This window comes from Neopelma chrysocephalum, unplaced genomic scaffold (assembly GCF_003984885.1).
Source record: "Neopelma chrysocephalum unplaced genomic scaffold, ASM398488v2 Primary Assembly neopelma1_100, whole genome shotgun sequence".
NCBI lineage: Eukaryota > Metazoa > Chordata > Aves > Passeriformes > Pipridae > Neopelma > Neopelma chrysocephalum.
In genome coordinates this window covers 3,461,867-3,486,538 of record NW_020897763.1, presented here as the reverse complement: position 1 = coordinate 3,486,538, position 24,672 = coordinate 3,461,867, and the positions used below count along the sequence as shown (strand labels likewise).

Sequence of the window (24,672 nt, the reverse complement as noted above, 5' to 3'; positions counted from 1 at the left end):
CTCTGCTTGGGCAGGTTTTGAGGAGGAAAGGGCAACCAGGCAGGGATGAGGGGTTAATCCAACGTTGGGTGGGATCCTGAATGAGATGGGATCCACTGCCTCCTCAACCTGTGCTTTTCCAGGGCTGGGACCAAGTGGGACCTGGTGTTCCCTGTGGGAGAAAGGGAAGTTTGTGGTGTTTGCCATGAGGAAGGCAGCCAAAATCTGCCCCTCCTGGTGTCTGGAGGAGCCTCCATCATGTGCAGAAGTGAATTTATGGAGCCTCACGGGCTGGAGCACAAGCCTGTGGGGGAAGAATTGAGGATTAATCCCAGCAGGGTTTATTTATTGACTCCCTCCCCATCCCAGCACACACCTTCCAGCATCTCCCATCTCTCCCTGCAGTCCCTGGTGTGTTCTGTGTCCCTGCACAGCCAGAGGGAGTTGTGGGCTTCCCCAGCCTGGGTCACCTTCCTCTTCCTCAGCCCTGGAATGTGCTGCTGCTGCTGCTGCTGCTCTTGGGGAGGGCAAAGCCAAACCACATCAGCTCTGGATGTGCCTGAGACATTACAAACTTTTTATGGGATAATTTGCTGATCAAAGGGAGCCATCCAGGAGCTGACACAACCCATTCGTTCCCAATTAGGGGTGTTGTGCTAACGACTGCTGGATGACACCGTGCAGCAGGAGAGGGGCTTTTTTAAAACAATCACTTTTTCCCTGGTTCCCGGAGCCGGGAGGTGAAAGCCCATCCACTCCCACGAGGGGACTTTTCCTTCTGCTTTCCCATCTCCTCAGCCCCGAGGAGAGCCTGTGGATGATGCCTTCCCTGCTCATCCCTACGGAAAGGCTTTGCCTCTCGGCATCTGGGCTGCTCCTCCTGCCCTGTGAGGGCAACAAGTGCAGATAACCAGGGGCTCCGCATCCCAAAATTCCATCCTTGGTGCTCCACGTGCTTTGTGCAGCCGTGCAACAGGTTTTCATCCCTCGTTTGCAGGCTGAGCTCAGCTCAGGCTGGAGTGGGAATCGCTGCCGGGCGGGGAGGGAGGGAGGGGGCAGCTCTGGGGCGCTGGTGGAGAGGCCCCTGTGTGCAATTGTAAGGCCATGTCATTTTTTTTTCCTCTAAATCTTGTAATTTCGTGCTTCAGAGCACACCAAAGTGAGAGAGCCAGCGGGGAGTGAATTAAATTCCCCCCTGAGAGGCGGCGCGGTGGGGCCGAGCCGGGCGGGCGCTGGGGGCTCGGTGGCACCAGCCACTGTTTGGGTTTAGAAAGAGAAATTCTGGGAGAAGTCCGGCGTGGCACTTGGAGCTGGAATTACGTCCCTTCTGGTTTTCCCCTCTTTGCTGTTTCTTCTGTCCCCGTTGCACTGATTTTTGCTGGGCTGGGGCAGGGACCTGCCTCGCTGGGTCACCTCCGTGAGATGGCCCTTACAAACACCACAGGAATTCCATGGAGAAACCAAATCCATGCAAACCTCTGTTAAAGGACAAGTGGAAAAGCAAATAAGCCCAGGCAGCTGGTGCATGGACACAGGGTGCAACCAGAGTCCAGCACCCATCCTGGTGGGCGCCTTGGCCGTGCCGCGCGTCGGCGCTGAGCAGCCGCCGGTTGAATCCCTCCACCCTTGGCTTTTAACTGGAATTACTGTTTTCATTTCAAAAAGTAATTAAAATATCAGACCCTGAGCTGTCATAACTGTCACATGGTTTTTGTGTTCGCGTTACCGATGCACATCTATTCCTGTTAATAACAGGGAAATAAGGTGCCCGTGCAGGGACGCGCCTCGCGCTGGGGCTGCGGCGGCTCCGCCATCCGGACCACGGGCTCGTTCCATCCGTGGTTCCCAGCAGTGAATTGCCGTGTTTGTCCTCCAGGATTTTAGTTTTTTAATTGTTTGGATGAAGTGAGTTTGCAGGTTAGTGGTTGTGTAGCGTTTGAGTGTCCCCAGGGGTGCTCAGTGGCCGTGGGGCAGCTCTGGGTGTTCCCCGTGCTGGGCACGCCAAGCTGGGGGCAGTCCTGGGATGCAGCCCTGGTAATTCATCACAGGAATATAAAATAAGGATCCATCTGCTTTTGGAACTCCTTGTTTTTTCACTTTCTTGGGGCTGTTTGGTTTGTATGATGGTGACAAACACAGCCAGGCAGGGCAGAGGGTGCCCAGTGCTGCGTCTGGGGCACAGCTGTTGGGTTTGGGCCCCTTGCTATGAAATTTTTTTAATGATATAAGTGAGACCCTTTGCTCAGCCTCAGATTCAGCAGCAACTTTAAATTCCCTCTCATTTTGCAAGTGCTCTTGTAGTGCCTGTCCTCCTGCACGGAGCAGGTCGGGTGGATTTATCCACCAAAAAATAACATGGTACAGCTCAGGCATCCTTTGCTTCAGATCTGTTCATATGCTCTTCCCAAAAACCCCTGTGCAAAGGAGCACAGGGGGGACCTAAAATGCAGGGAATGAGTTTTCTTGGATGCTCCATTTGAGGAGTGGCCCTGTCTTGGGGTGCTGTGGCTGCTCTTCGGTTTCAGTCACGGGGTGAGCTCTGTGCTGAGGTGCATCCACGGGTGCCACGGGCAGTGCTGCTCCATGTGCCAGTGGGTTTGGGAGGGAGGGATGGAGAGGCAGTGCACAAGGCTGGGCTTTATTCTTTTTAGCTGGAAGCACAGGGATTTAGCAAGCAGCCCTTCCTCGAGGTGCAGGGCTGCTCCTGGAAGCTGGGCAGGGATTTATGGGGGATGACAGGCAGGGACCCGCCGGGCTCTGCCCCCGCGCTGGCCCTAACGCAGCCCTGTCCTGCAGGCAGGGCTACAATACCCTGCTTGTTCAGAAACGTGCCCAAAAAAAAAACCAGAAGGAAGGAAAAGAATTCTTTAAAAGCAGAAATAAGGAGCGAAGGAGGAAGCAGGTCTGGGAGCAGCGGGTTGTTTTCCTCAGAGTTTTATTCCTTCTCCTGGCTCCCAGCTCCTCAATGAAGCTCCTTTTCTCAGCTCACACTTGCTCCTCTCTCCTTCTTGTCTCTTCACAGGATTTTCCTTCGTTTCCCCTGCTTTCTCCAGCTGTGCACAGTGCTGTGCATGGCTCAGTTGTGCCTGGGTGTGTTTCACAAGTGTATTTGATCGATTTATGTTGGTTTCTCCCTCTTTTGCCTGTGGTGTGATTCCCAGCGAAATGCCTTCATCCCTGCAAACAGCTTAAGGAAACCCATCGCTTTTTCTAGGCAAACACCCCCAGAAATAAGCAGGTTTAGTGGGAGTTGCTTGTGGGAGTTGCTGAACATCTCCTGCATCACCATCAGCTCCCTGCAGACACATTCCTGGATTGATTCAGGGTGTGATCCTGCACTTGGCCTCACCCAAGTCTGGATGGTGACTGGAACTTTCTGGTGCTCCAGTGTAACAATCAGATGTAAAATTAAATATTCACAGTGCTTTAGACACGAGGGACATCAGCGGCAGCAGAACTGTGGTGGTGGCTCCGTGCAAGGGTGGAATAAACCAGCCAGGAGCTGGAGCTTTGGTCAGGTGCTGGTTGTGCCAGGGCTGGAGTCTGGGAATGACCCTCGGGACAGTCTGCCAGTGGCACGGGGCTGCTGGACCTGGTGACTGCTAAAGATGGGGCGGGGGTTTCTGGAAGAGGATGGAGTTGCTCCCAGCTTCCCCTGGCCTTCCATGGCTCTGGGGGGGGTTGGAATAGGTGGTCTATAATGGCGTGTACTGGTCATACTGGTGTGGCAGGGAATGCTGCCCTCCCCATACATCCCTCGCACCCCGTGAATCAAACCCGTGGAGAACCAGAGCTGGAGGGGGAGTGTGCCCAGAGGAGGAGGAGGAGGAGGAGGAAGAGGGCAGCCTTCCTCCTGCCCACGGTGCTGTGTCTCTTTTGCAGGCTCTCCAGGTGGCACGCCAGTTCCTGCTGCAGCAGGCCACGGGGCTGAGCTCCCCCAGCAGCAACGAGGGCAAGCAGCCAGCGGTGCAGGTGAGCCCCCAGCACGGGTCCCCCCTCACCCCTGGGCGGGAAGGGCTTGGCTATAGGGTCACCTCCCTGGTCGGGATGGCTGGAGCACACAGAGAGTTAAATCCTCTGTAAAGTTCCTGAAATTTCTTGGGAGTTTTTTTTCTGGGGGAGGGGGGTGGTCCCTGTTTTGTGCTGATGTGGTGGGAAAGGGGGATGCCAGGGAAGGGTTGGCTCCAGAGGAGAAAGGATTGGGGGGGAAGGTGACCATGTGCCACCTTACCATGGGATGCATTTCATATAGGGAGGCACAGAGTTTCCCAGAGTGGGGGCACCTCAGGATCAATGCTGGGTGCAGTGAGTGTGGCACAGGGGCTGGAGCCAGGGCAAATCCTCCCACGTGGGACAGCTGCTGGGACAGAGGCCTGGTTGAGGTGGGATTTGTAGCACTGTCAGGGAAGTGGGGCTTTGGGTGGGCACAGCATCCTGCTCCCAGAGGGATGGGGGGGACCACCCCTTTGCTCCACTGCTCTGCCAAAGGAAAGGGGCTGAAAGTGGGAAGAAAAGGAGCAGAAGAGGGGTGAAATCTGGAGAGAGGAGGAGGCAGGAAGAAGCAAAGCCCCAGCGATGGAAAGTGACAATTTAAATAGCTGTGTGGAGGGGCTCTCCCTTCAGGCTAATTAAATTTATCGGAGAACAGCAGGTTACCTTATTAGAGCCACGTGGGTTTAATTAACAAAGGAAAGTAATTAGCACAAGCGCTCTCGGAGCTGGAGGTCCTGCCTGTGCCAGGCTGAGCCGTGTGGCAGCGGGAGGGCAGTGGGAGCGGGGCTGGGATGGGCAATCCCAGGCTCCTCTCCCAACTTGGAGAACCAGGACACGGCTGAGCCAACCAGCAGCAGGTCCTGGGGCTCCCAGGGGTCAGGGGAGCCCGGGACCCCCGGCTGCCCCTCCGGGTTGGGAAGCAGCAGCTGGGTACGAGCAGTGGGAGTTAGTCAGGGCTCCCGCGGCACAAACAGGCGGCTTTTTCCAGCGGTGCTCGCAGGAAGGAAATGCAGTCACTGCATGGAAAATGTCTGCAGAGGACAAAGGCAGCGAGGGTGAAGTCAGATTCCGGTAACCGGCGCCTCGCTCCCCTCCGTGGGTGTGTGTCCCTGCACTCCTGCTGCCCATCCCTCGGTGCTCTCCCCGCCGTATTCCCGGCTGGATACACGTGCTGCTGCTTGGACATCCCGTCCTCCCCTTCCCTGCTGCTCCCCAGCCTCCCCTCCCTGCCCATCTGGCCGGCGGCTTCGCCGGAGCGAACTGGATCTCCTTCCTCTCCCCTCCTCCCTTTCTGTGTTGCAAAAGGACTTGTGAAAGTTGTAGACGTGAGTCAGAAATAGCTCATAACTCAGCAGCGAGCGGCTCTTCCTCCCCCCGCGGCCCCGCCGGCAGCTGGAGCGGGATCTGACCGAGGGGAGATAGAGGATTAAGCAGACTCCTTTGAAAGGAAGTTTATCTAACGGCAGAGTGGTGTGGATGAGACTGGCCAGGACGGCGGGGGGAGGAGGAGGAGGAGGAGGAGGAGGAGGAGGAGGAAGGCTGGGTCCCAGCGCAGCAGCCCCTGGCTGGGGAGGGAGCAGGGAGCGCGGCAGGATGGGAGGGTCGTGGAAGTGTTTGGGAACTGGGGTGTCCTTGGGGTGCCAGCCTGGGATCCCACGGGCTTTGCCTGTGGATGTGCAGGCTGGGGAATGGATTTTCACAGCGGTTGGGTATTTTGGGGAGTGGGGGAGAGGTTGTGTCCGTGGCCTCCCCTCAGCTCTGTGCCAGCCGGCTCCTGGCCCCCGATCCCATGGGGAGGGAGCAGGAGAGTGCTGGCAGAGAGAGCAGGAGCCCCCACACCCAGGAGCACCACAGACCCCCCGTGCTTGCCCACACTGTGCACTCTCCCTGTCACCCCCTGATGGGGACGGGACATTTTCGGGGCACCAAGCCAGCGGGAATATTAATGACATTCCCAATGGCGTGTGCTTAAAAACAACCAGGGAGCTGCTGGGCTCCGGAGCATCCTGGAGTTGGTTTTTTTTTGAAGTATGGACCCTCTCTCTCCCCAGATGCCTGGAGGTGTGTGTGGAGAGCTTCACGCTGACGCTCAAGTTACAGCTGCAGCTAAAAAAAGGGCGAAAACCCCTCCACCTTTGGGTGTTTTAAAAAACCGTAAAAATGGTTTTATTTCTCTGCAGCTTTAAAACTCTTGGAAACTTGGTGGGTGCTGACAAAGTGTTGCGTTTGGGGACTTTTGGTGCTGATGGACCGCAGGGTGTTCCCATCCTGCCTGGGGCTGGTGGAAGCAACATGTCCTTCTGGGATCCTGCTGGGATCTGGGGTCTGGGAAATGGAATGAAGTGCTGGAAGGGCAGCACCCGTGTTCTCAGTGCTGGCTTGGAGACCCCTTGGAATCACAGGGTGCCCTCTTTGGGGTCCCTCCCCGGCTCAGCCCTCGGAGCTGGGGGTCTCCCCTGGCTGAAAGGGGAGAGGGGCTGAAGGGCGCCAGGGGAAGGGAGAGGAGTTTGGAGCAAACTGCGGGAAATTGCTTTTCTTTTGTCTGCTGCGCGGGGAGGGCAGCGGAGCGGAAAAGTGTATTTTGTTGATTTGAAACTTGAGTGAAATGGGTAATGAAGACAGATCAATACCAGCCCTTCTGCGTTCCCTCTCCAGGAGCAAACCCAGCAGCCCGTCCGTCTCTGCTCACGCCGCGCTCGGTTTTTCCGTTTGAACTTGCAGCATCACTGTCTGTCCCTGCTCCCACTCCTCCTTCCCGGGGCCCCCGCCACCATCCTGCTCTGGGATTGGCATCGTGGATTAACAGAGGAGCAAAGTCGCTTCAGTCCCTGTAGATTGGTCAGTGTGATGAGCTGTGCCAGCCCCCCGTGCCCGTGGTGTCCCCCCAGGGATGCTGCCTGGGTGATGCTGAGGGCAGGGGCTCACCAAGGAGGGGGCTGTGGGCACTCCAGCACTGTCACCTCCCCAGCCAGCTCCTTCCAGCTTCCTGGAGCCCAGCCACGTGCCATTAGTGCCTCCCTGGTGGGAACACCATGCTAACGAGGATGCACTAATGAGGATGCACGTTGGGCTGAACACGCTAGGGATTGATTCCTCCTTTCCTTTACATGGAGCTGAACATCAGAGCCTGGTGTCCTCTATGCTGGTGCCTGTTCCCTTGCCCTCCTGCTGCCACCCCCACTGAGGGCAATCAGTCCTTTGGTGCTGAGGCTGTTCAGAGGGTTCATAAAACAAACCACAGCCTCAAAACCACATGGAGCTGAGCTCAGTTTCCCCTCTGACCCCGGGTGGATTTTAGTCCGTCGTCTCTGTCCCACCCTGGTGAGGTTCAGACACAGCGTGGTGTGAGTGGAGGGATGGCAGAGCAATGTTTGGGTGGCCCTGTGCCACCCTCAGGGTTTATAAACCATGGCTGGGGTCACGTTGGTGTCAGTGGCATCAGTGCCTGGCCCCGGGCGCTCGGAGCTCTCGCAGACGGTCTGAGCCAGCTGGATGTTGGAGCTCTCCCAGGGATGAGAGTGCAGGAGAGGACGCCTGGATGTGCCTGGGGGGTTTGGTTTGCTCTTCTCCTGTGAGAAGTGGGTGCTCTGGGGTGGGGATTTGCTCATCCCCTGCCCCTAAAACAGCAGAACTCGAAGCTGCTCCCGGTGTTTGTTTCCTCCCTTCTGTTCCTGACCTCCTCGGTTTGTTTCTGTTGGGTTTGGATTTGAAAAGGGTGTTTAAAATTAGGAAAAAAGAGCACAAACATGTTTTCTGTTGTTTCTGATGGGGACTTAAACTCCAAGATTAGATCAGAGCGAGGATGTGCAGCCTTGGGCTCTGTGGGAACCCCGGAGCACCCCAGGGCAGCTGCTGTGCACAGGGAGAGGTGTGTTCATGCTGGTGGTCCCAGAGCCCTCCTCGGGTCAGCAGGGCTGTGGGGACGAGGTCTGGGCTGTGGCTGCCCTGGCGAGGGAGCTGGGCTGTGTGGTTTAGGTGTGGTTTAGGTGTGGACCAGGGGATGCTCCTTCCCGTAGCACTGGTGACGTGCTGCCCCCGGCTCCCCTGGGGCCATGGTGGCTCCTGTGGTGACCTCCCGGCGTGGGTGACGGCACAGCTGGGAGGTGAGGGTCGGAGCAGGGATGCTTTGAGGCTGAGCAAACCGCGGGCTGACGGAGGATGTCCCCACGCCGTGCCAAGCCAGCTGTCCCCGGGGTCAGGAGGGCACCGTCCCTCTGGCAGCCCCGCCGTGCTGAGAGCCAAGAGCAGCCCTCGGGCCGTGGCTTTCCCTGCTCTGCCTCGTGCCTGGGAGTTCAATCTGCTTCCCATAAAAAAGAAAAAAAAAATTCAAGAAAAATTTCCCTTAAGAGCCTCGCTCCCTCTCCCGCCACGTTCCACCCAACCAAATCCTGGTTCCCTCAGCCGGCTTTGGCAGCGCTGCTCCGGGCTCCCGCCGAGCTTCCCTGGAATACCTGCCTCGTTTTCCACCCACCGCCTGCTGATCCGTGCCCGCCCGTCCTCTGGCACGCAGGGATTACGACCGGGACCGCCTGGAAAATCACCCCCGGAGATGCCGCTGGGCGGCCGGAGCAGCGCCGGGTGTTTCTGGGAGCAGCCGGAGCTGTTAGTAAGCAGTTCTGCGGGGTGGCAGCCGGCCAAGGCATGAGTCAAACCCTTCCTGACTCGGTGTCTGGCAGATGCCAGCTCGTGACGCGTCGGCCGGGGACCAGCCGCTGCTGGGACCTGCTTCCCGAGGGATGTGCCGGGTGTGAGGACATTCCCCGGCTGCTCCGGTGCCCGGGGGTGGAGGGGGGTGTGGAGGAGGCAGCTGAGTGACACTCACCCCTCCTACCACCCCTGCTGCTCCTGCTGGTGCCCTTTGGCTCTCGCTCGCCTTGTTGACCACTCTGTCTGCCCAGGTCTCAGCTTTTGAGGTGGTTGTTGCCCAGAGCCCCCCGTTCTCCAGGGATGCCAGGCTGGCCTTGATTCCTGCCATGGGGAATCTGGCACACCGGCGGTCACCGAGTGCCGTGGCTGCAGGTGAAGGGGTGTCCCGGGGCCACACTGTGCCCTCACCCTCCCCACTGGCAGATCAGCTGCCTGCAGGTGGCTTTTTGGCCAGGTTGGGATGGACATTTCCATCCCCCTCTTGTTTTGCCAGGGCAGCAGCTGTCACTGTCCCCAGCAGAGGTTTCTGGGATGAGTGGCTGCAGTGGGAGCAAAACTGGCTGTAAGTGGGAATTTCCCCTTTTACTAAAGTAAGTTCCCACTCTCCCTGGAAACCTCCACTGGGAGAGGGGTGTTTTCCATGCTGTGGGGAAATTCTTCATGTGGCTTTGGCATCCCCTGGGGCTCGAGGAGGCAGCAGAGCCCGGATGACCCTCACAAACACCAGCACCGGTTCGCCCCGTTCCCACCTCAGCCCCGCACGAAGCCACCACCATTTCCCCCGTGTCAGCTCCGCATCCGAGCACGGAAGAAAAAGCCATTTAATGCAGACAAAGGTTGTATGAAAATATAATTCTGCTTTTGTTAGCAGCCATCAAACTCTAAAAAGCGTCACTTTTGTTTTCTTGTAACATTGTGAAAACCTCGTGTCGGATCGAGAGCTGGGGCCCTCTCGACTAATCGCCTCTCCTTTGTGTTTTTAGATTATAGGGGCAATTAGTGTTGTCAAAACCTCTGGCAATTCTCTTTGCTCTTGACAGGGTGTCAGTCCGCTGGGCGAGAAATGGAAGGTGTTATAACTCTCCGGTAATTAGGATGCCTCCGATTTGAAAATGCCAGCAAACGTGTTGGAGGGGCCGTGGTGGGGGCGGGGAGGCCGCCCGGATGGGGGATGCGGATGAGCAATTAATTAGGGGCTCTCATTCCGAGCACGTTGCCAGCTGATGAATTGGCAGAGGGAAATTAGCAGGATGCTCAGCTCAGCTCCCGGGAGCGGGCGCGCACCCCGCCCGTCTCGCCCTCCTCGCCAGCTCCCCTCCTTCCCAGATGTTCGCCCAGGGCTTTGCACAGCTGGCTGGGAGCACCTGAGCACCCAAACAGCAGCTCTTCGCTGCTGCAGGGGGGGGGCTTGGGGCTCTCTGGTGGGTGCTGGAGCCCTTCCAGGGCGCTGTGGCTCATCCCTGAGGATGCTCCCCAGCCTCCGAGCCCTCCACGGCCGGAGCGGCGGGAGCAGCCCCAGCCCTTGGGTGGGAACTCGCAGCAATTAATCAATAACTGCGACATGAGGGCGGCTGGAGGGGGGATCACAAATGGAGCTCGACCCGTGTCCCACGCCTCCCTCCAGCAGAATGCCTGAGGAAATAGATAAAGCCTTGGCAGCCTCCCTTGAAGGTCAGAGCGCTCTGAACACCCACCACGGGTGGGAGGGACTGCACGGGGCCACCCTGTGGTCCCATCCCCACTGGGCTGGCTGGAGGGGGAGGCAGCAGCCATCTGCTTTCCAAGGGAAAGGGGGGCACCCAGGAAGGGTTATTAAATTGCAGCGAAGCCATAACTTTGCCCAAAGCCTTGGGAAAGGCTTTGGGCTGGTGGGATCAGTGGAAGACTGGGACGAGGCAGCTCTCGGTGGCTGTGGTTGGGAAGGCATCGTTGCTCCACCTGGACAGGACTCAGTAGGGCTGGAATCCATCACTGACACCTTCTCTGGAGCATTGCTGGGGGTGTGGACCCATATTTTGATAACCAAAGGCAGGGGCTGGCAGGTTCTCTCGGCCCTCCCTCCTCTTGGCATGGTAATTACGTGGGTTACCGGTGTCAGCTGGAGGTAAAGCTTTGATGTGTCTGTGGAGAACCTGGTAACCTCTTCCTCCGTGCTCTGCTTTGCAAAGTTATTTGGGTGATCAGTATCTTCCCACTTCCCTTGTGTTTCCCTCTGCCCTGCATCCTCCGGCACCTCAAGGGAAGGAGCTGTGGTTTGATGCCCAGTTCCCCCAGCTCAACTGCATTTAAAGAAGAGCACCCTGCCCTCAGGATGGGGGAGCTCACGGTTTAGGAAGCTTCACCCCAGTGCCAGCTGCACCACGGGGCACCTCCCTGCCATTGCCACGTCCCGGAGGTGGCCTTGGCATGCCAGGATGGACCAGGGACCTGAAGGTGACGCAGGGATTGCGGGGCATGAAGGATGTTCCAGGAGAGGTTGGAGGCACCTGTAGGCTGTTGGGGAGGGTTTCCCAGGGTTGGAATGGGGAGTGGTGACGTGTCCGTGCTCCCGCAGGTGCCCGTGTCCGTGGCCATGATGTCCCCGCAGATGATCACCCCGCAGCAGATGCAGCAGATCCTCTCTCCGCCCCAGCTCCAGGCCCTCCTGCAGCAGCAGCAGGCGATAATGCTGCAACAGGTAACGCTGCACCTGGGCTGCATCCAGCCAAGCAATTCCCACTGGGGCCGGGAATGCTTGGAGCTCGCTGTGGGCAGGCAGATGGGTCCCTTCCTCCCTGGGTTCTCGCATTCTCCACATATTTCCTTGGGGATTCCCAGCACGTTCAGGGACAAAAACAGCTGCAGGTGCTGACGGTGCTGGCAAAGCTGGATGCTGCTGCTCAAAGCCCAGAAAATTCCTGCATGAGATCTGGTTTGGGGCTGCCCAGCTCCTGGGAAGAGCTGTGGTCGGGGTGGGTGCTCTTGGCTCGATGCACCCCAAGCAGAGCCCCCGTGGCTGCTGCTGGGCCTTGGGCATGTGCCTGTGTCCAGCTCCAGACCTGAGCACGTGGGTTTGTTTCTCATGGCCTGCTCAGCTTTTCCGGAGTGTTCAGTCGGATGGGGAGGGAAGAAAAAAAGAGGAGAAGAAGAAGAAAAATAACAAACCTCAACTCCGAAACAAAACAGGTCTGCTTGGGTAAACACCTCCCGCCGGCGGGAGGGAGAGAGAGGGAGAAACCCCACAAGCATCCTCCACACCCTTCCTCCTGCCTCCAGTACCTGTTTACTCCAAACAGGCTGATAAGGATTCAAGGTTGGCCCCAGGGAAAGAACAAAGGGTAAACACTACCCTGGGTGGGTCCTTCCACAAGCCTCTTTGGAGCCGGATAAAGAAACACGTTTGACTGCAAATTAAACAACCCAGGCCGGAATAGCTCGCATTCTCCACCGGCAGAAAACCAAACATCACACCTCTCACCCCTGACCCAATGTTCCTGCGCCTGCTCAGGCCCCGCTGCAGCCCTGGCTCCGGCTGGCTCTGGGGTAAACACCCAGCCCCTCCAAACCTGTTCTCCGGCACAAACGGCGGAGTTGCTGCTGTCAGCGCCGTCAGCCCCGAGCTGATAAAGGATTCCCGGCATCCACAGGGGCATTCCTGAGCCCCTGCACGGGTGGGAGGGGGCTGCGGGGTCTCGCTGACCTCCCCGTGCTCTGTCCCCCCCTGCACACACCAAATCCATCACCCACAGTTTATTTAGGGGCCGGGGGGGAGCTGCCTGTGGACACTGGGAGCCTCTGCGGTGGTTCATTGTGGGGCTGGGGGGTTTGTCCCCGTGTTCCTGGACCAGCAAAGCTCTCTGCTTTGGCCAGGGGGCTGCGAGGGGCTGGGCTGCCTGTGGAGGGGGTGCAGGGCTGAGCCCCCAGCACTCATAGGGTTGCACCAGCCAGACCAGGGGCTGTGGCTGCTTCTGACCCCTTCCCAGCTGGGAGTTCCCCTGGCTCTCAATGCGATTGCCAGGGGGGTTTTGGGGTCCCACCATGCTGAAAATGGGGTTTCCCCATTGCTGAAACAGTTACGTGCCAGAGCACCCAGGGCTGCTTCTGAGGGACATTGAAACAAGCAGCGGGTTTGGCACTGGTGGTGTTGGGAGATTTCACTTGCTGTGGGGTTCCAGAGCCTTTGGGAACGTGTGCCCAGGGTTATTCTGGTGCCCTGACTCCTCTGTTGGGTCCTTTCCCTCCCACCCTGCAGCCAGGAGCCTGCCCTGATGACACAGTGCCAGGAGCTGACGTGGTTGTGGCAAAGCCTGGTGCTGGGCTTGGGGTGTTTCTGCTGCTAATCCGGTTGCTCTCTCCCCTCCCAGCTGCAGGAATACTACAAGAAGCAACAGGAGCAGCTTCACCTGCAGCTATTGACACAGCAGCAAGCTGGAAAGCAGCAACCCAAAGAGGTGAGCTCACGTGGAGGGCGCTGGGCCATCAGATCTGGCGGCAAATTAAAGGAGGACCGGAGCACAACAAGGTGTGCAGGAACCCCAGCACCCCGGGCTGGGAGCCAGCAGGGATGGGACACGGGGGCATCCTGCTCTGGGGGGTGTTGGATGGCCAGTCCAGTTGCTGGGAGTTGTTGTTCTTCCTCCTCCTGTCTGTGATCTGGCACGTGCACCGAGCTGCGCCGTTCTCAGCAGCGTGTCCAGAGGCTGTGGGGTGTGTGGGGAGCAGTGAGGTCAGGGCTGTGGGGCTGCTGGACCCTCCCCAGGGGCAGGGGCAGGTCACTGCCCCCAGCACAGAGCAGGGCTCCCCAGTTCCCCCCGGGGTGGGGGCAGAGGAGGCTCAGCTCAGCCCTTGCCTGGCACAGCTCGAGTTGGGCAGCCCAGTCTTGGCTGAGCTGGCACAGCAGCACCCTGGCAAGTAGGCAGGGCTGGTCAGATGGGAACCCAAAGCAGGGCTTTTCCTGCCAGGAAGGGCGGTTTTCCAAAATCCCAGTACCGTGTGGAGTAGCAGTGATGCCAGCAAAGGGCTTTTCCAACGGGACACACTCAGCCAGGGGATGCTCTCAGCCCCTGCTGGCACCGTGTTGGCAGCAGTGGGCCCTGTGCTGGGGAGGTGGGTGCCTGGTGGAGAAGCATTTCATGCCCATGTGATTCCATCAGTGTTGTATAACTCCCTTTACACAACAGTTTCTGCTGTCCTTTCCCACAGTGATGCCCTGCCTGGTGCTGTGGCTGTATTTTGGGGATGTGCCAGTCACACAGAGGCTGGGGACCAACACCAACCAGCAGATAGCACCACTCCCTTCCTTTTCCTTATATATTTTTGCCTCTCTCTCTCCCCAAATTGCTGCACATGGTCCCGGGTGGGGTGTTCTGTGCAGTGCACGTGCTGATTCATGCCTGGCATTGCTGCCCTTCTATCCAGTGTCCTTCCCTGGGTGCCCAGCACAGAGGGACGTGGGGCTGAGCCACTCACTCCACGTGCTTGGCCAAGCATCAGTGCAAGCAGGGGATTGGGGTGCTGGGGCTGTTCGTGGCAATCACCCCTCCACAAATCCAGCAACCCTGATTAATACTCAGCCATTCTCAGTGCTGAAATTCAGCTTTATTGGGGGGAGGAAAGATTTTAAGCCCAGGCTGTGCATTGGTGTGGCAAAGAGGGGACTCGATGGCAAAAACACATTGGCATCAGAGGACCAGGGTGGCTGGAGTGGCTCAGGGTTGGGTTGGCACCTTCTCCAGTCTCTGCAGACTGACCTGGGCTGTCACTGCGGGATGGTGGCGTATTTACGGGGTCAGGTTTATCAGAGCCATCTGCAGGAGCTGGAGTGGCTGCTGGTGCTCCAGGAACGGGGGAGGCATAAATCTGAGCTTCCTCAAGGACTTTCCTCTTGGCCGTGGCGATGTTCTGTTGCAGCTCTGAGCGGGGATATAATTAAGCTCTAACAAAGCACTTGCTTAGCGGGCTCCGGTTTAAAAAGCGCGTGTTAACTTTTAATTAAATGGTACAGAGGAAACGGGAAATTCATCCACTAAGAAAGAGAGGCTGGGGGGGGGGGGAAGGGGCATCAAATGCTACTGGAGGGGTGTGTATCCAGCTCCCGGCAGCATCCTGGCTAGGAAAAGCACCGAGGGGGTCCCAGCAAGTGGATGTCAGCGTTTCCCCTCCCCAAACCCCCCCAGACGGGCTTTGTGGGATTGGGTTCACCCCGAGAATGTGGGCAGCTGCTGTTCATAAAGCCCGTGCTCTGCTTTGCCTGCCCCGATGGCACAGGGAATAGCTGGCACAGGGAATAGCTGGCGTGTCTGGGATGCCGCCGGAGAGCCGCTCTTGGCCGGCGTCGACTCCTTCCTGGAAACCCGCGGCCGTGTTTCATTCCAGCCCCGCTGCGAGGTTTGTAAACCCAGCGCCTTCTGCTTCCCCTCTGCCCCATCCCCAGGGCTCCTCTGGCTGTAACTGGGAGCCAGCGGCTCAGCCGCGGGAGCGGCGCCGGGAAGGTGCCAGGAGCAGGGAGCAGCATCTCCTGGAGGAGCAGCATCTCCTGGAGGAGCAGCATCTCCTGGAGAAGCAGCATCTCCTGGAGGAGCAGCTCAGATCTCCTCGGGAGCGCCACAGCTGGGTGTCCCCTGGCAGGGAAAGGGGAAGGGGAGAACAGGAAAGGAGGATGGAAACGCATCAGAAGTGCCTGTCGGCAGCATCCTGTCCCTGTCCCGGGGGGTGCTGTGTGTCCCTGGGCTGGGGGGAGCTGTGCTGCAGGGGGGGCATGAGGAAGGGGCCAAGCAAGACAGCTGATCCATGAATCCATGAGTCCCACTGGGATAGGGCTGAGCTGCAGCACATCCCAGTCCTCCAGGAGCATTTTCCTGTGCTAGGGTGTGATGTTGAACCCCCACCCCCAGCGGCATCCTGGGTGTGGGGGGAACGAGGAGCTGTGGTGCAGGGCTGGGAAGCTCCAGGCAGCCCCTCACCCTCATATCCTGCTCTTCCCTGAACACTTGGCTGCTCCAAGCCCAGTGCTGCGAGGGGCATCCGGCTGCAGAGGCCCCAGTATTCCCTGAGGGCGAGGCTGGAGGGTCTCTGTGTGCCCCCAGAGCTGCTGGGGGCGGGGGTTTGTCCCTCTGCCGAGGCAGACGGGGTTGGGGAGGGGGGTGGCGCAGGGGGGGCTGCTGGCGCCTCACCCCAGTGTCAGCTTAATGAACTGCTCCTGTCAGTCCCGCGTGTCACGGCGAAACTCCTCCTGATGTGCTCATAAATCAAAGTGACGGCGGCTCTTACCCCGTAGCTGCACCCGCTCAGCTGCGTCTAATGCACGGCAGCGCTCGGGACCCCGGCCCTGCACTGGGGCAGGAGCTGGGAACGGGCTGAGGGGGGGCCCAGCGCAGGATTTGACCCTTACGCAGAGCCAGCTCCTCTGGTGGGTGCTGGGGGTCCCCTCTGGGCGGGACTTGGGTGGCTTTTCCGAGGGGAGCAGAGCTCGTGGGGTGAGGACTGGCACGTGAGGTTTTCCGTAAGGCTGGGGCTGTAATCCAGGCTCTCCCCGCCCTGCCTTCTCCAGGGAGAACCTGGCTTGGAGCCTGCAGGCTGGTGGGTGGGTCTGCAGGTGGGTGCACCATCACTCGGGGGTTTGGAGGTCTGTGGTGCCACAGTTGTTCCCCAGTGATGGCAGATTGGCTCCCCCGGGGGGATGTGGTCCTTGGTTTGACTCAGAGCAGCACCAGGACTCCTATTCCTGGGCTGGTCCCTGTGTCTGAGGTCTGGTGAAGCTGGAGGGATGCACATGTGGATTTGAAGCATGTCAAGGTCCAGGTTTCAACCTGGACACCATCCCTGCCAGAACCACGTGTGGGTCAGGGCTGCCTGAGGGCTTGGGGCGTCCGACTCCACCGGCCACAGCTCCGGTCAGGCCAGACTGGGAGAGCCCAGCCGGGCTGTGGGGCTCAGGGACGTGCGCAGGGATCCTCATGACTTCATCCCTTCATCCACTCCCAGTTCCTCCTGCTCCACAGTCTGGAAGTGACGTGAGTGAGGCTGTGCTGGAGCAGAGCTCGGGCTTGCCCCGGGGCCCCCGGGGAGGGCGGTGGCGGAGCCGGGAAGAGGAGGAGAATCCCATCCTGTCCCATCCCATCCCAGCTGCTGTTTCTAACCAAGGCAAGGGCACTCGTGTCCATCCCACGTGGTGGCAGAGCTTTCTCTCGCCGGGAGGGGACACCGTGGGGGACAGAGCTGCCTCTGTTGAAGCCCTCTGGCTGCAGCCTGGTCCTGCCTGTTTTCCTGTATCCTGCTGATCCCATGGCCTGAAGCCCTCCTGGCTCAAGGAGCGAGGGTGAGCACAGGGATTTCTCTTCACTGAGCAGAAATCGCTTTGATTTGTGCCTTAATCTTTAAGCCTCAGAGGTGCAGGGCTGAGGCAGAGCCAGGGAGGATCTAGACCTGACGCTGGGGGGGACAATTCCACCGTGGCCCAGAGGTGGACAGGGCAGGGAGGGTCTGCATATCCCTCTGAGGCTGAAGAAACTGGAATTAAACTGTCTCTGTGCCCTAGACAGGATTCGTGGATGTGCCTGACTTTGCAGAGCATAGGGGTTTGTAGGGCAGTGTCTGGATCTTGTCCTCTCCCTCTGATTCACAAAGCCACGTCTGAGCATCCACAGGGATCCTCCTGCATCCCATGGGCCCAGGGTGCTGCTGTGGGTACAGCACCACGTGCTGATTCCAAACTCAGTCATGGACTGGGATTGCCATGGAGAGTCTGTCTGCTGTTCCCTGCTGATGTAGCCTCGGGGATCATCAGGAGATGTGCCAGGTCCCTGGGATTCCCAGTGCATCGGGGCCTGAATCCCTACAACACTCAGGAAAAACAAGGACATTTCCCATAGCACAGCTCTTGTGCTCATCAGTGAGGACACAGACATGAAAATACTTCTTTGAGGGGCTGCAAAGTGCCCGCACTCCCGAGGGCAGTGAGGTGGGGGATGTGCTCCAGCACGGGCTTGGCCGGTGCTCTCCGGCTCCTCGCTCCCTGCCGGCACCGTCTGCCCAAACAGGGGGGTTCGGGGGGTTCACGGGGTCACGGAGCCGCCTGCCCCGCTAATGAGGCCGGGCAGCCCCGGGGCAGCTCCCCTCTCCTGCCCGGCTCGGATTAGCAGCTGCCTGTCCCCAGCCCTAATTGAATTCTCTCCCCTTCACTTAATTCTCATGGATTTCTCGGCGCCTCCCCGGGGACCCGTCCTGCCTAACTAGTTTAGGGCCAGCGATGCTGGTCAGAGCAGGGCTGGCTCCTGGGGACGGGGGGAGAGTCCCCTACCCGGGGGGTGCCTGTGGCTGGGGTGGGGGCACCGCTACTGGTGCTGGGCACCCCCTCCCCTGCAGACAGTTGGTTTCAGCCCCTCACCACGGAGGGGCTCATAGTGGTCGTTTTTGGCAAACAGGGATAATTTTCTGGCTTAAAGGAGGGTCCTGTGCATCCAGGGTGCTGGGAGCCCCCTTTTTTTACAACGACGTTGCAGCTGAGCCTCCCCCACGGGACCCCACAGTTGGGGTTCACACCCACCTCCCAGCACAGCTGGTTCTTTGCTCCGAGCAACTCCCAGCTCCGCTCACTCCCTCTCTTTCCAGCGCTTTATTTTTCCCTTCCCCTTTTCCTTTCCTTCCCCTCCTCTTCCGATAGATCAAAGCCTCCGTCCGGCTCAGCCGTGAGCCGAGCAGGCCCGGCAGCAGGATGGGGACAGGGGCAGCCCCAGTGCCCCCACCACCAGCACCCCTGGCTGCCAGCACCCCTCCCCGCGGCCCCCAGCCCCTGCCTCCCCTGCGGGGCTGGGAATAAGGCGCCTGGATTTGTCCCTTTTGTCTCGGCAGCCGTTGGGGAACAAGCAGCTGGCCTTCCAGCAGCAGCTCCTGCAGATGCAGCAGCTCCAGCAGCAGCACCTGTTAAACCTGCAGCGCCAGGGCCTGGTGAGCCTCCCGCCAGGGCAGGGCACGGTGCCCCTGCAGACCCTGCCCCAAGGTAAGGACCCCCACCCGGGGTGCCCCGCATGGGGGGGGGGCCCGTGGCTGCAGATTGCCCTGCTCTGGGTGAGGGGGGCTGGGGAGGGGCTCTGCCGTTGCTTTTTCTAATGCCCCCGAAGTTGGGGTCTGGTGGCATCAGCGGGCAGAGCTGGGGCAGGGTTGGGCTCCCGGGTTCCTTTGGCAGGACTGGGGCACCTCTTCCTCTGGCATAGGGGTGCCAGGGCGTGGGGAGAAGGGGTCTCCTCCCTTCTGGGAACAGCTCTGTGTGGCTCCCTGGGTGCTGAGAGCGCCTTGTTTTGGGCTCCCTGCTGGGGCTGTGCAGCCTCCCCTTGCCACTGCTGGTGCTGTGGGCTGGGCCTGGCTTTGGGTGATGGTTTCCCCGTGCTGGGCGAGGTCTGGGGAGCTGAGCTGTGCCAGGGGGCAGGGAAGGACCCTGTGGGTGCTGTGGGTTCTGCCCCGTGCCCCTGCTGACCCCCGGGCACTCTCTCCTGCCATAGCCGTGTGCCCCTCGGACCTCCAGCAGCTCTGGAAGGAGGTCACGGCTGCCCAGCCCGTCGAGGACAGCATTAAGCAAGAAGGTCTTGACCTCACCACCAACACCTCCAACTCTACCTCGTTTTCGGCCGCCAAGGTCTCGCCTCCCATTTCCCATCACCCTCTGCCCAATGGACAGAGCACCATGCACACGCCCAGAAGGGACAGGTAGAGCCGGGTCGGGCCCTGGCACTTTGTGTTTTTATTCCTGGAGAGGTGGAAGGGGCCGGGATCTGTCGGCTGTGGGGTTGGCAGCAGGGCTGGGGTGGGTGAGGGGGGATTCTGCCCACCCCACAAACGAGTCCTGTCGCTGTTTTGCTGCACCCCTGCGCCCATGGAGGGCAGTGAGCCGTCACTGTGGGGTCTCCTGTGGGTGCCCGAGGGCTGTCCCCGTGCACGGGAATGCTGGAGCATCCCAGCTGCCCTGTCTCATGGCCCCTTTCCCTCTTCTGCAGCTCTTCCCACGAAGAGACCCCCGGCTCCCACCCGCTCTACGGCCACGGAGAGTGCAAGTGGCCTGGCTGCGAAACCCTCTGTGAGGACTTGGGGCAGTTTGTCAAGTAAGTGTCCCCTTTTGGGGGGAGGATTTTTTTTTGGACAAGGGGGCAACCCACACTCTGAGGCTGGGTCAGAATGGAGCTGGTGGAGGGGAAGACTCTGGAAGTAGGTCCAGACACTCCAAAGTGTCTGCCCAGAGCCGGGGGACCCCATGCAGAAGGAGAAAACACACCAAGGGTTGTTGCTGGAGTTCCCCCATCCCTGGAAGTGTCCAAGGCCAGGTTGGACAGGGCTTGGGGCAACCTGGGATAGTGGAAGGTGTCCCTGCCCATGGCAGGGGGGTGGAACCAGATGGGCTTTAAGGTCCCTTCCAACCCAAACCATTCGTTGAGTGGACGACTCCAGAGAAGGAGAGGCCCCGTGCAGGAGGCAGGAGCAGGCAGGAGCGGGCAGCAGGCGCGGGGGGCTCCCAGCTCCCTCCTGGGGGGCGCGGGGGGGAGCAGATGGCAGCGCGGGAGCCCCGCTGACACCGCTTGTGGGCTCCGGCGCTGACTGATTAACTCTGCTGTCGCAGAGCCCTCTGCCAGCGTCAGGGTCAAACAAATTGTTTTCACGCTTCGTCAGAGGTTTACTTAATTAGTTCATTTGCAATTAGATCTCTTTGTAGCCGGGATTTTTAGCAAAGACATCAGAAGGAACTGACGGGCTCGCTCGCCGCTTCCCCCGCCTCCCCGGCTGTCTGCTCGGCCCAGGCGCCGGGCCCTCCATCAACCAGGTTTGGGGGTTTTACAGGCTGACCCTGCCCTCTGCCACACCTCTGGCTCCGCTGGGAGCATCCCTTGGACCTCACCAGCCTCCTCATTCCCAGGGAAGGAGCTGGGCAGAGGCCTTACACGGGAGGATGAGGAGGTGTGAAGGCAGCCTGGGGAGGTTGGGGTGGTGAGTGAGGGAGTGATTCAGGCTCCTGTGTCCTCCTTCCTCTGCCTCTGACTCATGGGGTGAACCCAGATGAGGCATCTCCTCCCACCTTGCAGGGCATGTTTGAATGGCACAGGGTAGACGAGCAAGCTGTGGTTTGGAAGCTGGAGCTGGAGTTGGCAGGGGATGGCCAGGGCTGGGTGACAGTGCCAGGAGAACCGTGCTGTGCCAGCCAGGGCTGTGGGATCCCTGCATCCCACCTGCCTGTCCCCCTTCCCAATGGACAGCTTCCCAAAAACACTGGTGAAGGGTTTCTGTCCCCTCTCTGCTAATGTGGGGACATGTCAGGCAGACAGAAAACTTCCAGCTCCCAAAGGCCGAGCCCAGCTGGAGAGTGGGCCTGGCCTGGAGTCTGAGCACCAGCTTTGAGCCTGCTCTGAGCATCACCTCCGTGGAGCAGCTCAGAGAGCCCCAGGATTGGGGTGAAAAGGGGCAGCGTGGCCTTTGAGCAGTGATTTATGAGGGAGAGGGTCAGTGGGAGGTGTCTCCATTCCTGCTTGGCACAGCCTGGGCTCTGACAGCCTTTTCCCTGGAGGAGCAGCCGTGCCCTCGCTCTGCTGTGCAGGGAGAGGAGCGGGGCTGAGGCACAGGGGGGTTTGCTCACCCAAGGGCTTGGCAGCTGGTCCCACTTCCCTGCCTTGTTTGTGCAAGTTGGGGCTGGAAGTCTCTCGCAAACAGCCGGGTGAGACTCCTGCTCTGCTCCTGGGGCACCTTCTCCTGGGGGCACCCCCAGGCTGCTGCTCTGCTGGGTTTGGGGGTGAGGACCCCCACAAGGGGCTGCTGGGATGTCCCTGCCTCTGCATCCCCAGGAGTCCCACCCCTCCCCGAGGAGGAGGGAGAGCAGTGAGGGCCAAAGGTCCTTCTGCTTCATAAACACAAAGCACCTCATAAACACGAGGCATGAAAGTGGTGGGATGAGGAACACCCTGGAAATGCCACCTTCTGCCTTCGGGGGTTTCCTTAGAGGGTGTAAGTCAACCTCCATAATCACACCTTTGTCCTGGAAACCTGCTTCTCAGGTCTTCCTGGCACCTCCTGCCAGCAGCCTTCTCCAGGAAAATCCGTGGGCTTTCCATCAGGCAGTGGCTGCTCCTGAACACCGTGTGGCTGCCCCAGGCAGGGCAGGGTGGGTATGGCCCCCTTCCAGCCCCGGTCTGGGGAGATGGCACAGCCTGGTTTGCTCAGTCTCTTGCGTGCCTCGGTTTCCCTTCTGCTCATCCCACTTGGGGCACCAGTGCCAGAGCATCCCTGAGCAATTTACAGGTCAGGGCTGATCCCAGGTGTGGCCCCAGCTGAGGGGGAGCATTTTGGGCATGTCCAGGCATAACCCTCTGTGTTCTCCTCCCCAGACACCTCAACACAGAACATGCACTTGATGACCGAAGCACGGCCCAGTGTCGAGTCCAGATGCAAGTGGTACAGCAGCTGGAGATACAGGTGGGTGCTGCCCCTGCCTCCATGGACACGGGTGTGAAAAGCCATCTCCTCCCCCCTCTGCACTCCATGCCTTGGCTGCTCTCCTCAGGGGGCAGAAGGGAGGTTGGGGACCGTGACCACCCACCTGGGGACTCGTTTCAAACATCCTTCCCAAACAGCAATGCTGGCCCTGGGCTACATCTGGGTGGAAATCAATCCCTGGGCAAATCTCAACCTGGTTCCCTCATACCAGCATCCCTGTGATGGGGCTGGAGGACAGGACAAGCCATCCCTCCTGCCCAAAGTGTCCCTGTGGGTACAGGGAGATGCCACAGATGCGGAAGGCACGTGCTGCCAGGAGGGTTCATGCCCACAGGTGGGACACGAGCTGTGCCACCTCCGTGGGAGCTGCAGGGCCACTGGGGTCCTTGGAAATCAGGCCACTTATTTTGGTGGCTGAGCGTGGTCTGTGGAGCCCAACTTCGGGGCGCTATTTTTGGAAAGGCAAGTTCTTTAAATAGAGCCTCTCTGGCTCCCCGACGTGCTGTGCATAATTCGGTTAATGGAGAAGGGAGGGGGGGGAAGAGGGGAGGAAATGGGGAGTTTTCATCTCAGGACTTGAAAGAGGGACAGGGCAGGGGTCTGTCAGGGGGTCAGTCACCAAGACCCCCGTGGTGTGGCAGTGCCTGGGTGCCCGGCTGGGGCTGGCAGGAGCTCAGGGTAGTGTGTGCGTGACATCGCAGGGTTCACTGGCCCAGGGGACAGTGGGATGTGATGTGGGGCACCCTTGGGAGCCTCCACCCTGAGTCACAGCAGCTCGGGGGGAGCTGTGGGATCCAGGAGAGGCTGCAGCCTCCTGGGTGATCCCTGCAATCCATCCCTGCTCCCCAGCCCTCGCCAAAGCGAGAGGTTGAAAGCAATTACTGGGGCTTAAAGAGGGGAGGGAAAGGAAGGGAAGGAAAAAAAAAAAAAGCTGAAGGGCGAGCAGAGCTGTGTGTGCAGAGAGGAACCTGCCACGGAGCCACCAATTATGAAGTTTAGAGCGCGGAGCTCCCGCTGTGCCGGCGCGGAGCGTCTGCATCACGAGGGGAGACCTGTCAGCTCTAATGAGCACCACGACAGCACTGAAAGCATCTGAGCTGCTCCAAACTTGCGGCAAACTCCGCTCTGGCTCCTGCCTTTAACTCCTTCCTCGCCCGGCCCCAGCGCCTGCCTGGGGATGGGGATGGGGAGGTGGCCGAGCCCTGAGCTTTGAGGGTCGTGGTGGAAAGGGAAGGTGGCGGAGGAGGGAGCGGGTGTCAGATCCCATCGCCTCCGCCGGCCTCAAAATCTCTCCTGGTGCCACTGTGAATATTTCACCCTCCTCCGCGCTCCGGGGAGTAAACAGGAGGGAGGGGGCAATTAAAGCGATGTTGGGTGTCCGGGGGGATGGATGGAGGGATGGGTGGGGGGACAGGGAGCTGCTGGGGAGCAGGAGGAGGGCGAAGGGGACAGTCATGTCAGGCACCAGGGCACAGGGATGAGAGCACCCGGGAGGGACTGTGAGGACTGTGGTGGGTGGCCTTGCTGGTGAGTGGCAGCATGGAGGGGTGGGAAGGGGCTCCCTTTCACCGTAGATTTTTCATCTAACTGCACACATGGAGCTGGAATGGCCCCTGTGCCCCCCACAGTGGGTGCTGCAGCTCCCATGGAGCCACAGCCCCACTGGGGCTCTCAGGAACCAGCATCAGGCAGGAGGTGGCACCTGGGGAGACACAGAGGGTCTGAGCTGCCTGCCCAGACCAGGGCTGGGGGGTCATTGGCAGCTTGTCCAGGCCACGGGCACCTCCATGGTGAGTTGGGCACTGCCTGACCATCTCCCTCCTGCTCCTTGCCCCCCACAGCTGGCCAAGGAGAGCGAGCGTCTCCAAGCAATGATGGCCCATCTTCACATGAGACCTTCAGAGCCAAAGCCTTTCAGCCAGCCTGTAAGCGTGAGTCCCCTTCCTGCCCTCTACGTCCCCACAGCTGCCCCTTCCCCCTCACTGCTGTCCCCTCCCTGCCCTGTGCATGGTCACCACTGGGTGGGCTCCGTGGGATGGACAGAGTGGATGTAGGTGCATCCCATCCCATGGCTGCATCCTCTCCTGCAGTTGCATCCCCATCCCTTGGTTGCCTCCCATCCTTGCCAGGCCCAGCAAGTGTCCCCCCTGCGAGCCCCTCCCTGGGTGCTCTGGGGCACGAGCCCAGCTCAGCCCTCCCCAGCTCCCGCTGTGCCAGGGGCTCTCCCAGCCCCTCCCTGCCTTCCCAACCACCCGCCCTGCCTCCCCCCTGTCTGTGCAGCTGAACCTGGTCTCCAGTGCCACCCTCTCCAAGAGCACTTCCGACACGTTTCCCGACGGTTTACCTCATCCCCCCACCTCAGCCACGGCGCCCATCACCCCCCTGCGGCAGGGCCCCTCCGTCATCAGCTCTTCCACTTTACACAACGTGGGGCCCATCCGCAGGAGGAACTCGGAGAAGTTCTGCACCCCGATATCTTCAGGTGAGCTCCGGGCTGGGGGCTCAGCAGCACCCTCCACGCTGCAGTCCCTGGGCCCCAAAGCAGGGTCCCTTCACCCCTTGCCCTCCCCTTTTCCTGTCGCCCCCCCCAGAACTTGCACAGAATCA

General features: G+C 59.8%; 1 protein-coding gene across 1 annotated transcript in view; it reads left to right on the top strand.

Moving 5' to 3' along the window:
• FOXP4 (forkhead box P4) overlaps positions 1 to 24,672 on the top strand; it is a 54,720-nt gene that overhangs the window by 24,091 nt on the left and 5,957 nt on the right. Inside the window, exons 3-12 of the mRNA XM_027695049.1 lie at positions 3,862 to 3,951; positions 11,174 to 11,296; positions 12,963 to 13,049; positions 18,448 to 18,595; positions 19,095 to 19,299; positions 19,587 to 19,691; positions 21,957 to 22,044; positions 23,907 to 23,996; positions 24,346 to 24,547; positions 24,657 to 24,670. Coding sequence (XP_027550850.1) covers positions 3,862 to 3,951; positions 11,174 to 11,296; positions 12,963 to 13,049; positions 18,448 to 18,595; positions 19,095 to 19,299; positions 19,587 to 19,691; positions 21,957 to 22,044; positions 23,907 to 23,996; positions 24,346 to 24,547; positions 24,657 to 24,670 — 1,152 coding nt within the window. The remainder of the gene's footprint in view (positions 1 to 3,861; positions 3,952 to 11,173; positions 11,297 to 12,962; positions 13,050 to 18,447; positions 18,596 to 19,094; positions 19,300 to 19,586; positions 19,692 to 21,956; positions 22,045 to 23,906; positions 23,997 to 24,345; positions 24,548 to 24,656; positions 24,671 to 24,672) is intronic.